Genomic DNA, 15,111 nt, shown 5'->3' on the forward strand with positions numbered 1-15,111 from the left:
CACTGTTGCTCCTTCTCTCTGTCTGTCTCTATCCCACATTCACTCTTTCTGTCTGTCTTTCTGTCTGTCTGTCTCTGTCCCACTGTCGCTGGTTCTATATGTCAGTCTCTGTACCACTGTCGCTGATTCTGTCTGTCTCTATCCCACTGTCACTGGTTCCATCCATCTGTCTCTATCCCACTGTCGCTGGTTCTGTCTGTCTTTCTCCATCCCACTGTCGCTGGTTCTGTCTGTCTTTCACACTTTCTCTCTGTTTTTGTGTGTCCTGTGATTATGCTCTTCATCCTCTCCTCTCTCTTCCCTTCTCTCTCTCTCTTCCCTTCTCTCTCTCTCTCTTCCCTTCTCTCTCTCTCTCTTCCCCTTCTCTCTCTTTTCCTCTTCTTTCTCTGTTCCCCTTCTCTACCTCTCTCTCTCTCTCTCCACCTTCTCTCTCTTCTCATTCTCTCTATCTCTCTTGCTCTACCTCTTCTCTCTCACTCTGTCCCTCCCTGTCACGTGTATATTTGTGTCTCTGTGTATCTACAGACAGAGTTGTGTATAGTGTGTGCATGCAGTTTGTGTGTGTGAGAATGCATATGTTCTGGTTGGGTGCATGTCAAGCCATGTTATCACCAGCTGCACACCGTGGAAATGCTTTTGGCAGTGCCTGCACCTGTGGGCAGCAACGGGGTCATTTGTGATGTGTCTGCGCCTGTGTGTTGGTGTGTGCATGACTGCCTTCATGTGTGTGTTCTAATTGACTGCCTGTAATACCATCCGATTAAAATGTCATCATGTCATACAAAACGTAGGTGCTAGAAATACTGTCTGTGCTCATGGGTCAGTCATGGTTCCTCCGTGTGTGTGCGTGTTTGTGTGTGCACGCCCGTGCACGCCTGTGTGCATGCAATTATCAAGGACCTGACTGGTGACCGCAACGACGACCATGGATCTGTGTCACCATGTGTGTGTGTGTGAGTTGGGTGGAAAAGAGAATGACTAAATGTGTGTAGCGACGGCAGATTGCCAGCAGTTGAAACACAACAAGAAGTGTTTGTGAGTGTGTCTGTATCCCTGGGCTATGTCTCTGTCATCGGTAATTATGCTGATGGTCATTGTGTGTGTGTGCACCAGTGTCCACATGCTGCTGCAGGTGAGAGAAATGCATTATGGTCCACTCTGCGCCGCCGCCACCCAATGTCCCATAAGTACTGCCAAACTGTCGCCCCCTGTGCCCCTTGCTGTCATACTGTCAAATGTCCATTTGTAGGGGATAATTGAGGCTTTATTTGACAGCATGCAAACCCTGCTGTACACCCCCTTCCCTCCCATCTCTGTCTCTGATCAGTCATTATCACGCAATTACAAAAATAGAATAGCACATGAATTAAATTAATAAATACAAGCTTGATCTGCTTTCACACCAGTCGTCTGTTTTCTCAGCCCTAATCCAGAAACATGGATGCTATTAATCAGCTGATTCTGAGTTTGAGAGGAGAATGAGGGGAGAGGAAATGGGAAGATGAGGGGAGAGCTGGATGAAGCAATGGGTGGGAATTTAGGTTGTGACCCTGGAACACTCAGGCTGATCTGTGAGGGCTTGTGTAGGAGGCAGGGAGGCATGAGGAGGCAAGCAGGGGGGCCTGTATAGAGAGAGAGTGAGGAGATACATCAACCTGCAGGCTTAATTTGCCCTCTGAGGGTTCTAGTAGCAATGTGAAGAGAGAGAGATGGAAGATGGATGGGTGGGGTGGTTCGAGAGGGAGGGAGATGGAGGCTAATAGAGATGGAGATAGAAGTGGTAGAGAGAAAGGGAAAGAGAGTGGGGGGGAGATGAATGGAAGGGCAGAGAGGGGGAGAGAGACGTATGAGAGATGAATGGGGGGGAGGGGAGGGGGGGGGATGGAGGAGAGAGGGAGAGAGAGAGATGGAGGAGAGTGAAAGATGAACGGGGAATATTAGATGGAGAGGGTGAGGGAATAAAAACAAGAAAGAAGGAGGGAGGAGAGTGACAGATGAGCCAAACCCTGGAGGATAGAGAGATCATTTTGTCTGGGTATCCTAAGCAGCCGAGAAGGTCAGCAAAGTAAAAACCAGATAACCCTGTCAAATGAGACATAACTAAACAGCCAAAGTTCATTCACAATTACAGCACATAATTTACCCAATCATTGCAATGATGCAATTCCAATTGAGATGTCCTTCTGCAGTTTTTACTCGTGTCTCTGATAGTTCAAAAGGCTGCTTATGACCAGCACCAGAGTGCGATGGCACTCTCTCAAGCCATGCAGAAATGATTCAAGTTAATTTATGAATGCAGCATATGGCTTCCACCCATTTGCTGTTATGTAATGGAACTTCCATGCCTGATGTGTAAGCTATCGTTACAGTTCTGTTACAGTAGATTGAGGAAGATAATTATCATTAAATAGCATTACAGCAAGGGCACTTGGTGCAGTGGGCTTTGTGGGCTGATACACTACAGAACTATTTTATTTCCATAAGGCAATTGTTCTGTGTTTCTTAATCACAAGATCTAAGATGAACAGTATTTGAGTAATTTTCCTTCTGTAGCTTCACAATCCCCAATTCCCTTTGAAATCAATATTGGTCTTTTTTCTCACATTTCAGAGGTGCATCATTCTTTCAAAGCCTGTCTATACTACAGCATTACAATGGTGTGGTAAGACCAAATCCAGCAAAAACAAAATGAACACAACAACATAGCCTACATCCTGTATGAAGATCCATACACAATGAGATGTACCGCAGGGAGGCAGGCCAGCTAGCAAAGAAATGCGTAGGCTGTCATACACCACTGCTGAATGCAGACAACTCCACAAATTAAACTCTTGGGAGACCCAGAGAGAGGCCTAGAGACACACAGCAGCATCTCATACGGAATATACAGAGGAGAGAGTGGGAGGATCATTGCTTTTCTTTCTTTCTTTTCGACTGTGTCTTTTCTAACACCACAGGCTAGAATCATTTGATCTTTAACACGCAAAGAACCACCAGCTGGTTTACACCTTGGATGACATAAACAGGAACTCTTATGGAGGAGATCACAGAGAGATTCCTAGGACAAATAGATCACATGGGACTTCCTGTGTGATTTACAGCAGTCAGCCACCGCTAGCAGGCTCACGGGGCATTGTTGAGTCGTTCATCACCAAGCTATCAGAGAGGGACAGTGACAGATCATGGATCGCCTTATCCTTTACAGGGAGATGACAGGTGACAAGGTCTTTGCACTTTATCACGATCAGACATGGCTTGACTCGACATCAAATCCAGGGATAATGCGGCTAGCTCTTCTATAGCTAGCACTAGCACTGTACTGAATCAGGACTATGCTGTCCTTAGTACTGCTTCAGTCATATTCCACCACCACCTCCTCTCCAGTGGAGGATCCTCAGTGGAGGAAGGGAGGACCATCCTCCTCAGTGAATTTCATTTAAAAAATAATTTAAAAAAAGGAAAAGTTATAATTTTTAGATAGAACTATTCTAAATATATTCACATCACCAAATAATTGATTAAAATACACTATTTTTCCTATAAGGTCTACAGTAGCCTCAACAGCACTCTGTAGGGTAGTACCAGCTAGCTTCTGTCCTCCGCTGGGTACATTGACTTCAATACAAAAGCTTGGAGGCTCCTGGTTCTCACCCCCTACCATAGACTTAAACAGTAATTACGACAACTTCCGGAGGACGTCCTCTACCCTATCAGAGCTCTTGCAGGATGAACTGACATGTTGTCCACCCAATCAAAGGATCAGAGAATGAACCTAGTACTGAAAACATAAGTTACAGCTAGCTACCACTGCAGAACATGAAATGTAGTGAGTAGTTGATTCAACGAGAGAGAAAGACAATAGTTGAGCAGTTTTGAACAAATTAATTTCTTCCAAAATGAAGGAGAAGCACGAGAGAAATAGAGAGAGAGATATTGTCTGTTTAATTCAGTTTCACTTACTTAACTAGAAAATGCAGCTACAAGTTTAGCCTACTGAAACAAACGCCTCAAATAGAGGGATGCTATGTTAGCGAGCTGACTATGACAATCCAACACAATACTGGAAGTTTACCAAGTCAAGGAAAGCATTTAGTTTGCTAATATATTATCACTGGGGCTCACCAGTTGAACTGCTTACTGACTGAACACTGTAATGTTACTACATGATTGTAGTAGGTTTACTAATGCTTTAGTTCTATTAGCTATGCTGACTATGATGTTACTTTAGCTAATATGGTGACAACTATGTAGGCTGTGTCTAGTGGTTTGGCTTGGTTTGGCTTGGAAAGTTGTTTTTTTGCCTGGTCACATACAGCTGATGTGTTGTGCATTGAGGTTCACATGATAATGTGAGAGGAGGAGAGCGCATAGATGCGCGAAGGAATACAATGTGGCTGCTATGAAAGTGAACTGTGTTTACCCGTGATCAGCGGTGTGTTCATTCCGTCGATTCTGTTGAGAAGCATTTCTTAAACGGAAGCAAACGGAACACAATGAGGTTAAACATACCTAAATTTGTCCAATACAAACTCTCGTTTGCAACTGTTGGACTAATGACTACATCCTATATAAGATAGATGCAGGCATACAGTGTGCAAGACGGTTTTGAAAGCTACCGTCTCTCCATGTGTCACTGTCTTTCACATCAAATTTGTCTCTTGACCTGTGTGCAGCTACGTTATAATCGTTCATTCATAGGCTTGGTTGTAGCAGCCTCATGAGTATAGGGAACATTTGAGTGTCATGTAGTAGCCTAAACCTATCGCTGTTACATTGAACTGGGTGAATGGAATATGAATGACAGTCATCCAATATGATGTAATAGAAATAAGGCCATGCTCATAAAAAAAAATCATCCTCCCTCATCTTAAACGGCGCCGACCGCACACTGCTCCTCTCCCACACCTTTTCTTAGATGACACGGCTCAAAGGTTGTTTTCATTATTTGTCAGGTGGTATTATAACTAGACACAGCTAACTGAAGCTCTACCTACGGTCCAGGTCTAGCCACAGCCTCTACACTGACAGTGGTCTGCTCAGTTAAACCAAAATGACTCCATCAATCTATTAATAGCCATGATCAAATGTACACAAGCTTCCCACATCTTAGTTCCCACTGTCAAAAGAGCTACAGTTGGGTAGAGCTATATATAATGTAAGCCTGGAGGCTTCTAGCTCCATGGCTAGTTCTGCAAATCCAAGTCATTCCAATATATTTTGAAATGGCCAGGTCGTATTGACTCCAATGTCACATCAAATTCCCCAAATCTACATAAAAATCTATACCACTTGCCCTTGGCCATGCTCCTTAAACGCTTGGCAGGGAAAGCAATCAGAGCAAATTGGCCAGGCCATGGGAATGATGTTTAGGCACCGATCAAGGACCTCACAGGCACTGCAGTAACAGACTGGCCCAGAAGATTGTTTGATAGTTGACAACATGCTATTGTGTTCACATTAAATGCCATGTAAGACCAAATCCACCTACAGTAAGAGAACTGTTAGAAATTCAACAAACACAGAATGAATGCACCATGCAATATTAAGACATACGTTGCAATTTGCAATAATTTGCAGGAATGTTCATTCTGCTGCAAGAGAGCCTTTGCAATCACTTTTATATGCTCCTCAAACAGTGATCTCAAGGCAATTGTGGGTCCATTAATGGTGTTTCTGTCTTTGCCTTTGGATTTAGGTTCCAACAGAGACCTCAAACCACCAAAGACATGACTATGTATCTTACAGTGGACATACAAGACTAGTGTCACGCCCTGGTCGAAGTATATTGTGTTTGTCTGCATTTATTTGGTCAGGCCAGGGTGTGACATGGGTTTTTTGTGGTGTGTTTTGTCTTGGGGTTTTAGTAGTATTGGGATTGTGGTGGTTCTCAATCAGAGGCAGGTGATTATCGTTGTCTCTGATTGGGAACCATATTTAGGCAGCCATATTCTTTGAGTGTTTCGTGGGTGAGTGTTCCTGTCTCTGTGTTTGTTGTCACCAGATAGGCTGTATAGGTTTTCATGGTCCGTTTGCTGTTTTTGTATTGTTCGTGTTTTTTCGTCGTCATTAAACATGTATCAAAAATACCACGCTGCATTTTGGTCCGCTTCTCCTTCACCAGACGAGAACCGTTACAACTAGCCCCTATTCAGTTATTTATAGCCAACTTCCTGATCCTGAGTAAATTGCATCTTTGAAACGTTTACATGTTTGTCTTTGTATTCCCTACATTAGGTCTATTTCACAAATCTATCTCACAAAAAAAGACATTTGGCTGCAGTTTTAATAGCATGGGAATGTAAAACCTACTGATCTGCTTGTACCCTGCTGTCGTTCATCCCTCACATAGCGTATGGATGAGAATAAAAATCCATTGTTCTTGGGATGAGCCCAAAGCTGAACACTCACAGCATCTGTTGACCCAGCTAACATTCTGCTAAAATGCATTTTGGCTCCCATGATGTCTCTGGTACTGAAGGTTAGGGATAACATTTCTCTAACGTTTGTTTGTCTACTTAACATAACATTACAAAACATTCCAACAATATTTTAGATGAGTTTTCGGAGCAATAGAAGGAGTTTCTTTTGTAAATAGAAAGACAGTGTTTAATTGAATCCAAACCAGACCTAGAGAATCATGTTATTTGCTAATGAACCAACTGACATCCTCCCCTCAATAGGGACTGAAAACCACATAAATATGTATATTTGAGGAGATGTTGGGAGGTCCATTGAGCAACACTCAAAAGAAATCATGATCTGGCAGTTAACGTCCTCGAGCGAGTGAAGGCGACTGACTGAATACATGATACTGGTTTGCTTCAGAATAGAGAGAAAACATGATGACTTTAAATAGGAGAGGAGAATATAAGAGATGGCTAAGACAGGCCTATTTCCCAGCAGATGCCTCAAAAGAACATCATTGTCAACTAGTATGTCAGAGTAAACAATTTCTCTGACATTTACAGTACACAAAAGCAGCATGGGTAGCATTGAGGGATCAGGTGTACTTCTCTCACTGCCTGCCACTGTCATGAGCACACACTGAGTGTGTGGCATGATCAATATGCCCTCTATGAACAATTTATTGATTAATTGGCCATCAATGACCAGACTGCTCTAACAACAGCCTATATCCAACACTGAGAAAGGAGAAGGAAAACAATCAATGAAACCACAACTGAGACAGGAAATCCTTCAGCTCTCTGTGTCCATATATTATTTTGTGTGTCATAGTTTGCTTTCCCATCTGCCTGGAGAAGTATAGGGGCTGTCCTCAGATCTGATCTCAACCCATATTCACAATGTGTCTCAGAGTAGGAATGCTGATCTAGGATCGGTTTTGCCTTTTAGAGCATAATGACTTACATTACATGAAAATAGGACACCAGATCCTAGATTATCACTGCTACTGTGAGATGCTTTGTGAATACAAGCCAAGGGTTTCATGTACAAAAGAAGGCACCGAAAGGAAAGCTTGCCATGAGATTACCAGACACCCTGGAATCCATGAAAAACAATCAAGAAAAACGAAATCCAAGCATAGTAATAGTCATATTTCTCCTCCTTCAACCTAATTGGCTTTATATGTGGTATTACTTGCTACATTACAAAATTACAGAGAACCATTTTACCATCTAAAATTAAATTGTAATACCTTCTTTCTATTTGTGTGTGTGTGTGTGTGTGTGTGTGTGTGTGTGTGTGTGTGTGTGTGTGTGTGTGTGTGTGTGTGTGTGTGTGTGTGTGTGTGTGTGTGTGTGTGTGTGTGTGTGTGTGTGTGTGTGTGTGTGTGTGTGTGTGTGTGTGAGTGTGTGTGTATTCCATCAATAAGACATGTTAACCTTGGCCCAGTTACGATCAGCACTTTGACCGGCCCGATAATTGTAAAAAGCAATGGAGGTAGGTTTCCCTTGGGCCAGAACAGAGAACCAAGAAAGCTTCAGCAAATTAAAATGAGGCAGGTTCGAGGGGTGGGGGCAGTTGGTCTCTCACATCCAACCTACCTTGGTCTACATTTCCTACTTCCTTCCAGGCTACTACATAACCCTTACTGCACCAACTTGGCAAACGTTACTGCACCAACTTGGCAAAAGTCAATTTTACAAGTCTACAAAAGCCTTCATGCCAGCGAAGGATGATCGCTATCTTAGTCTAAACGTCTTATTTCAGTATCTATGCAACATTGTACCATTTGTGTTATTGTTACCGACAAAGGCAAGACACATTATATTGAGCCGGTAGAAATTACAAAAGCTTCAAAAGCCTCTGAAGGATGGAAACAATAGTGCAGCGTGCGGCTCAAAACATAGTCAATGATCGAGTCAATAGATCGAATCAATACGTGGAGGCTGAGAATTGAAGAGGTTAGGTCACAGGCAGCACTTGGTGGTCCGATCAGTCATACTGATCAACAACAGCTGTGGTATTTACACTGGTATTGGGAGTAATCGGGAAAGTAAACTCCCAGGGTGTGCTGCTGATGGGTGCCGTGCTGCGAGGGTTGCAACAAGCTGCCAGTTCTCAGGGAGATGATCAGTTAAGTGTGTGTAGCCTGCTGGGGTTGCAGAGAGCAAAACAAGAGTAAGTTAAGCTCTGGCCAGAACTGTACAGAGCACATCTGGGGTTCATAGCTAAAATGCAAATCGCTGCAGAGAGCAAAGGTTAGGCTTTAATCTGTAAACTGCAGCACATAACTGGACAGTAGTTGATATCAAATATCTAAATGATTTTTCCAAGACATTTGGTTTCCAAGGAATAACCTGTCAAGTCTCTACTTCACAAATGAACAAAGGATCAGCACGTTTGCATTGCTATACAGTAAAACAAAGGCTCACATTTGATAAAAACTGAAAGCAGTGAATGCTTTGGTCAAACATCATGTAATACTGCATATGAGGATAAGAGGAGGAAGCCAGTGTTGGGGTCATTCTTGAACTCTGATGTTGCAAGCACCATAATACTCCTGCCATCAAAAGCAACATAATATTCTGTGTTTTGAATGTACCCAAACACAGGTATAATTGTGGACAGCATTGCATTACCTCAGAGATGAAACCACGGAGCACAATGAACACCCCATATAACTGCTATCTCATTGGTAGAGACATTTGCTGTCCACGGTGCTGAAATAAGTTGGCTGCAATAGCATTTTTCTGCTAATGCAATCGCACAGCAATCAGTGTATGCACCATGGACAACACAGACCAAGTGGTTATTATCGAAACAAAACAAGCACATTTAGCACACACATCCAATAATACTGTGTTTCAGTTAAACCCAGGTAAGAATGAAATGTCTTAGAGACGCATAGATTTGACTCAACCTCAACCACGTTTTATTTAACAAAATAGAAGCAGGTCAAATGTAGCAAAGCATATAAATGTAACTCTGGGACACAGCGTTGAGATATGACCAATAATTCATGAGCCATGGTAAAACGTTCCACAGTAGAGACTGATAATTACCCTTCGAAGCAATACACCAACAGACCTGAGTCTGAAGTGATGGACAGCACTGTTGTTGCCAAAGACCTGCTAAGATAATACTCCCCAAGGTCAGCCTATGTGATTGGTTACATTTAGTGATGGGGGGGGGGGGTGAGCATACAGACAGACACACACATGTAGACAGACACTAGTGCACATGCACACACATTTAATCAATAATTTGAATTATTTAAATGCATACATACACACACACACATACACACACATACACACACACACACCCGCGCACACACACACAGCCCAGACAATGAACATTGTTCTGCTAATGCAGTCACACAGCTAACCATATAGTCTATCAGTCCACAGTGTTAAAAAGGCCTGGGGGAAATGCTTGTTGCTGTATTAAGATAAATGATGAATCAGACAGGGTGGAGACATGTTTGATATTGAACTGGCTCTGAGCACTTTGACCTTTTGCAGGCCAGTGCATGTCTGACTTGTAATGCCTTATTGACATATATATGCACATATATGCACATATGCTTATTTATAAGAAAATTAAAAACAGTGGGTACATTGATGAAAAATAAAAACCAGTATGAACAAAACGAATTCAGTGCTTGAATTTACAGAGTATTCATATAAAACCAAAACATCTCACAGTCGTGTGATCTGTACAGTTTTACTGCAGAATCAGTGATGTTGATCAATTTGCATGGATTATCAGAATATCACGTTTAATGCTAACCATTATTGTACACTGTAATCATCATCTTGATATCACTATAGTTGTTCAGTAAAATGTCATAGCACTGGGCAACAGACCGACTACTGAACACTTCTAATATTGAGGGAATATATATGTTTCTTAATGCAACATTGCCCATTCACACCCGATTAAATTAACATCTCAAGATAAAAATTCCCATTCCAAAACGCCCTCTTGCAAAACACCTCTACCTCAGCCCTCCCTCCAATGGAGAAGATGCAACAACAGCGACATCGTGAGTTTCCTCGTCTAGAGTAATGCGGTGATCCTGCCATGTCTTCCCTATGGCATCAGACTAATACTGTCGATTGTTAAGACGTGTTTTTATATCATTTGTTACTGTATGCAAACTGACCATTGCCCAATCTATTTTAAGCACGTTAGTTTAAAAAAAATGTAAGTCCATTTGTCATATTTGGACACAATAGATGGCTTTACAAAAGCTCACATAAATGGAGGTGAATCATAGCCTACGCTTTGTGGAGGAATACTTTTTACATAAAAAAAGCATTTTAGTCTACCTGCGCTCTGTACATAGATCGAACTGCACATACCATTACTTCCACTGAAAACATTTTAATTTTGAAAAAATATGCAGTTAGAAAAAAAACCATATAATTCGGTAAAGCCTTCTCCTCTCCCCCAAAGCAGGCTATAGTCATTAACACACAAAACCACGAACTGTTTTTAGCTACATTAACCTTGCAGCATAACCATGAGTGACGTTAATTGGTCATGCTCATCTGCATCCCGAATATCTGAAATTCAACAATTGGCACACCATAAAATAACACATTATACATTCATAAAGAGCTGAATGTGCAGATACGATGAGATCTGCACCAATTATAAATAACGCCGATATTTATCGACAATCAACTGATAAAACAAACAAAAAAGAACATGCGTGGACAGCGTTTATCTTCTTTTTCGTCCCAATGTGTTCTTTTTCCGGTTTTTTAACCGTTTTAAAACAACAAATACAAATCCTATAACGCAGTTCACAAAAAAATAGAGAAATGGCACTTTGTATATATTCATATATAGTTTTATATGCATATATATACTGTATATATTCATATTGACAACATGAAAGAAGGGTCGAGTTGGCTTCTTCGTTACTTATGGTATGGTTCCCCAGTGTGTGTTGAAACCATGCGAAATCATGCAGATCTGATAGTCAGTTATTTACATTACATTCATGCGCTCGTGCACAATTTCCCGATTCTTCTCTCTCAGATCGTCAGTCTGATTGCGGCAAATAGCTGTACTGGGATTCGGGGGCGGGGAGGGGGTCTATACATATATTACAGTTGGTTCTGTAGCAGACTCATTGGCACCACAGTCAACTGGAGCAAACAAAAAAATGGTCTATCTCCGACAAAAAGCGAATGAAGAAGCTCGTAACATAGCGTTTGCTTATTTTTCTTCAATTGCCATTGTGTCAAGAGAACGCAGTATATTTGTCTGTCTGCTTGTATTCCAGGTTTAATTGTCAATAGTCGTTTTACGCATCATTTGTTGTGGAGAAATGGGCGCTACAGTCAAACCCTCTTTGCGCGCCCCCGTCCGCATGGTAAGGCCCGCTATGCCAATAAGACGAGTCGCACACTGTCTGCAAGGAATTGATCTCTGACGCAGAGGAATTACCATCCCTCCGCTTTGATCTCTTGCGATTCCGCAAAATGAAGACAAGCATCCCTACAACAGTGAACGCAGACGTGACAAATACCAGTAGTAGCCCAGGGACTAGTACAGATATGGATACCCTGTTCGGCTCCACATAGGAGTTCGAGCGCGTACCCGTGTCTGCGGTGAATGTGCTGTTTTTGGAGAGAGAGGTGGGGTAGACTTTATCATACAACTTGGGACACATCAGATCATTTCGGACGTGACGGAAATCCCTTTTCCAGAACTCTTCTGGGGACTCACACTTGAGATCACTAACGATCACATCTGCCCCCAGTTTCTCCGTCCACTGTTTGAAAGGGACAATATTACACGAGCAATCCCAAGGGTTCCCATGCAAATCAATTTGTATGATCGAATTGAGTTGATCTAAGACCCCTGCGACAGGGAGATATGTGAAATAATTATTATGCAAGCTAATCTTTGATAAAGACACTCCAAGGAAAGCATCCACAGGTAGCGCTTTCAGCAAGTTATTGTTGAGGAAAAGCACTCGCAGATTAGGCAGAGGGCTGAATGTGCCGGCCAGTATCAGCTGTATGTCATTATATTCCAAACTGAGATATTCCAGATTTTGAAGTCCAATGAACATTTCCGCAATGAGCGTGTCCAGGTAATTCTTATCCATGTACAACCATCTTAATTCGGTGAGGTTTTGAAAAGTGCTGTTGTCTATCAATTTGATGTTGTTTCCACCCAAATCAAGGAGATTCAGACTTGAATAGCCATTGAGATGGTTCTTTTTTATAGCATGGACGTTGTTATCTCTCATGTTTAATTCGTGCGCAGTGATGGGTTTGGGTTTTAGGTTAGCCAAGCTCTCTATCTTCTTGCCCTCGCAGTTAACCCCTAACCCCTGCCTGGATCCAATGAGCTTGCAGCTGCATGGCACAGGACATGATGCGTTCTGCACAATCTGCAGCTGCTCTCTCTCCCCATTCACACCTGTCATAGATGTGGGTTTCGTTTTCAACTGCCAGTGCGATTTAGAGCGTCCCTTTTGCCCATTCCCTGGGGTTGGGGACCCAGGATCACCACTAGCTTTATAAGGCGTTGGAACGGGCCCAGGTACAGAGGTCTCCTCTTGGGTAGGAGGTGCAACTAAACTCTCGTCAGCACCACTTTTTATTGAAGGACACAGATCCATCTCCGATGTCTCGTTCAAGTCGTTCCCTTGCAGTGGCGTTGGAGCCTCGCAGATCACCCGGCCGATAAGCGCGTTCTGCGGTATATTCTCCAGCCATTCCTTCAGGGAAACCAGGTCGCAGTTGCAGTCCCAGGGGTTATCCTCCAATAAAACCTCCGCAATGCCCGGTATTTGTTCGAGAACTCCCTCATAAGGCACCGTTTTGATTCGGTTCCCTCGCAGGTCGAGGTGGGTGATGGGAACGTGTTGAAACACATTTATAGGTAGTGCACTGATGAGGTTATCATTTAGAATTAACACTTCAAGTTTATTTAAGTCCCTGAACACGGCCGGGTCAATGTCTCTCAATAGATTAAAATCAGCCTGAAGATATTCCAAGTCATCTAAACCAAGAAAGGTGCTTTTCCTAAATGACCGTATCTTGTTATTATTTATGTGTAGCCTTTTCACGAGCTGCAGTCCCAGAAAAGCACCAGGGACAATGTCATGCAAACCGTTGTTTTCCAAATGCAAGCTTACGGCATTGTAAAAGTTAGCAAACTCATTGGGAAAAAGCCTGGATAAAGAATTCCCATGCAATAGCAAGTGATAAAACTGGGAACTGGGACCAGTCAAATGCTGCAGATTAGTAAAGCTCCTTTTTTCGCAGTCAATGTGCAAATCGCCTTCAATCTCATTGCAGGAGCATATCTGCTCCTTACAAATGTCCCTTGTAACATTTCCAATGGCCACACAAAGAGCCGCCTTCAGCAAGACAATCCAAAGCAGCATTTTCAATACAAACAATTCATCCCCGATTTCAAGACATGAAAACGAGCTGTTGAATCAATGTTTTTTAGTCCAGTTTATCCCCCAAAAGATAGACCGAGGGGTCTAAAAGAAAAGGCGACAGTCCTTTATAATATCCATGCTCTTCTAGCCCGTTATGTCCAGGCGTCCAGCTTTAAAATGACCATATAGAATGCCTCAGATGGAATGGATCCTTTTGCTGGTATGAAAATAATTGAAAACAACAAACCGCAATAGCATCTGACACATTTTTAGGCTTTTGTTCGGTAATGACTGACCTTGCAAATTTTATAAATCCGTGATTTTCTCGTAGTGCAGCAGTAGCAGTGGGTGCTGTTCTTCCCCCCTCGGTGCTGAATTCACACCGACGCTGGGTATTTAGTGCTGATCACACTGCCACTGAAAAAAAAAACGCATTCCTCACACCTTTCGGTGTTTCCTTGCGTTTGTTTCCAGTGCTTTTCTTTGGTAATTTTGAATCACAAAGAGGTTACACAGAGACTGTGCTCGATCTAGCCCGGTGCTCTTAGAAAGATCTCACACCCTCTACTGAGCTGCAATGGAAAAAAATCCACCGTCTGAGGGAATGCTGAAAAAAATCTATCCACATACAGGACTAGCAAGCGTTAACATATTCACACTAAAAGCTGTTGATCTGTTCAGTCTTTTTTGACCAATAATATTCCTATTCTAAAGCCAACAAGGTTATGGATTCCAAACGACGTTCCTTATTTCATGTTACTGCTTAGGCTGAATCCTTGCTTTAGATCCGCTTCTGTTTTTGTTTTTTTATTATTATTTTTTTTTTTAAAGTAGACTCGACGAGATAACGCATTGCCAACGTATTGGATACAACTCTTTTCCAAATCGGAGGTTGGTTATAACCTCATCTAATTATTAATTTGCGCATTTTATGAAGACTAATAATCTCTGATGTGTGTATTGCTTCAAGCCCAGCATACGAGTGCCCTCCAGCGTGAATGCTACTTTCTCTCTGCTAGGAACCGCTGTTGAATGCGGTAAAATAATTAACTACATAGACTACAACGTACACGCCACAACCCTGCCAAATGATACGGCTCTCAGTTGACTACAACAAACAATGTGTCTATGTAAACGTCACGATTTCAAAGGGGATTGCAAAATGAAAATAAAATTGCAATTAAAAAGCAGAAGTGCTTTTTGCGTCAACTAACCCAAATGTTTCGCTGTGGATTTTTGTCACAGTCTCTGCTTCGATTCTATTGTTAAAACACACCTTGCAGTTA

General features: G+C 42.3%; 1 protein-coding gene across 1 annotated transcript; it reads right to left on the reverse strand.

Annotated features, from left to right (window-relative positions):
• Window positions 1–9,220: 9,220 nt before the first annotated feature.
• Window positions 9,221–14,833, reverse strand: LOC135542590 (SLIT and NTRK-like protein 1). The gene has a single exon (XM_064969684.1). It carries the CDS (start codon window positions 13,823–13,825, stop codon window positions 11,726–11,728), a length of 2,100 nt encoding a protein of 699 aa, XP_064825756.1. The 5' UTR covers window positions 13,826–14,833; the 3' UTR covers window positions 9,221–11,725.
• Between the last annotated feature and the right edge of the window lie 278 nt (window positions 14,834–15,111).

This window comes from Oncorhynchus masou, chromosome 6 (genome assembly GCF_036934945.1).
Source record: "Oncorhynchus masou masou isolate Uvic2021 chromosome 6, UVic_Omas_1.1, whole genome shotgun sequence".
Lineage (NCBI taxonomy): Eukaryota > Metazoa > Chordata > Actinopteri > Salmoniformes > Salmonidae > Oncorhynchus > Oncorhynchus masou.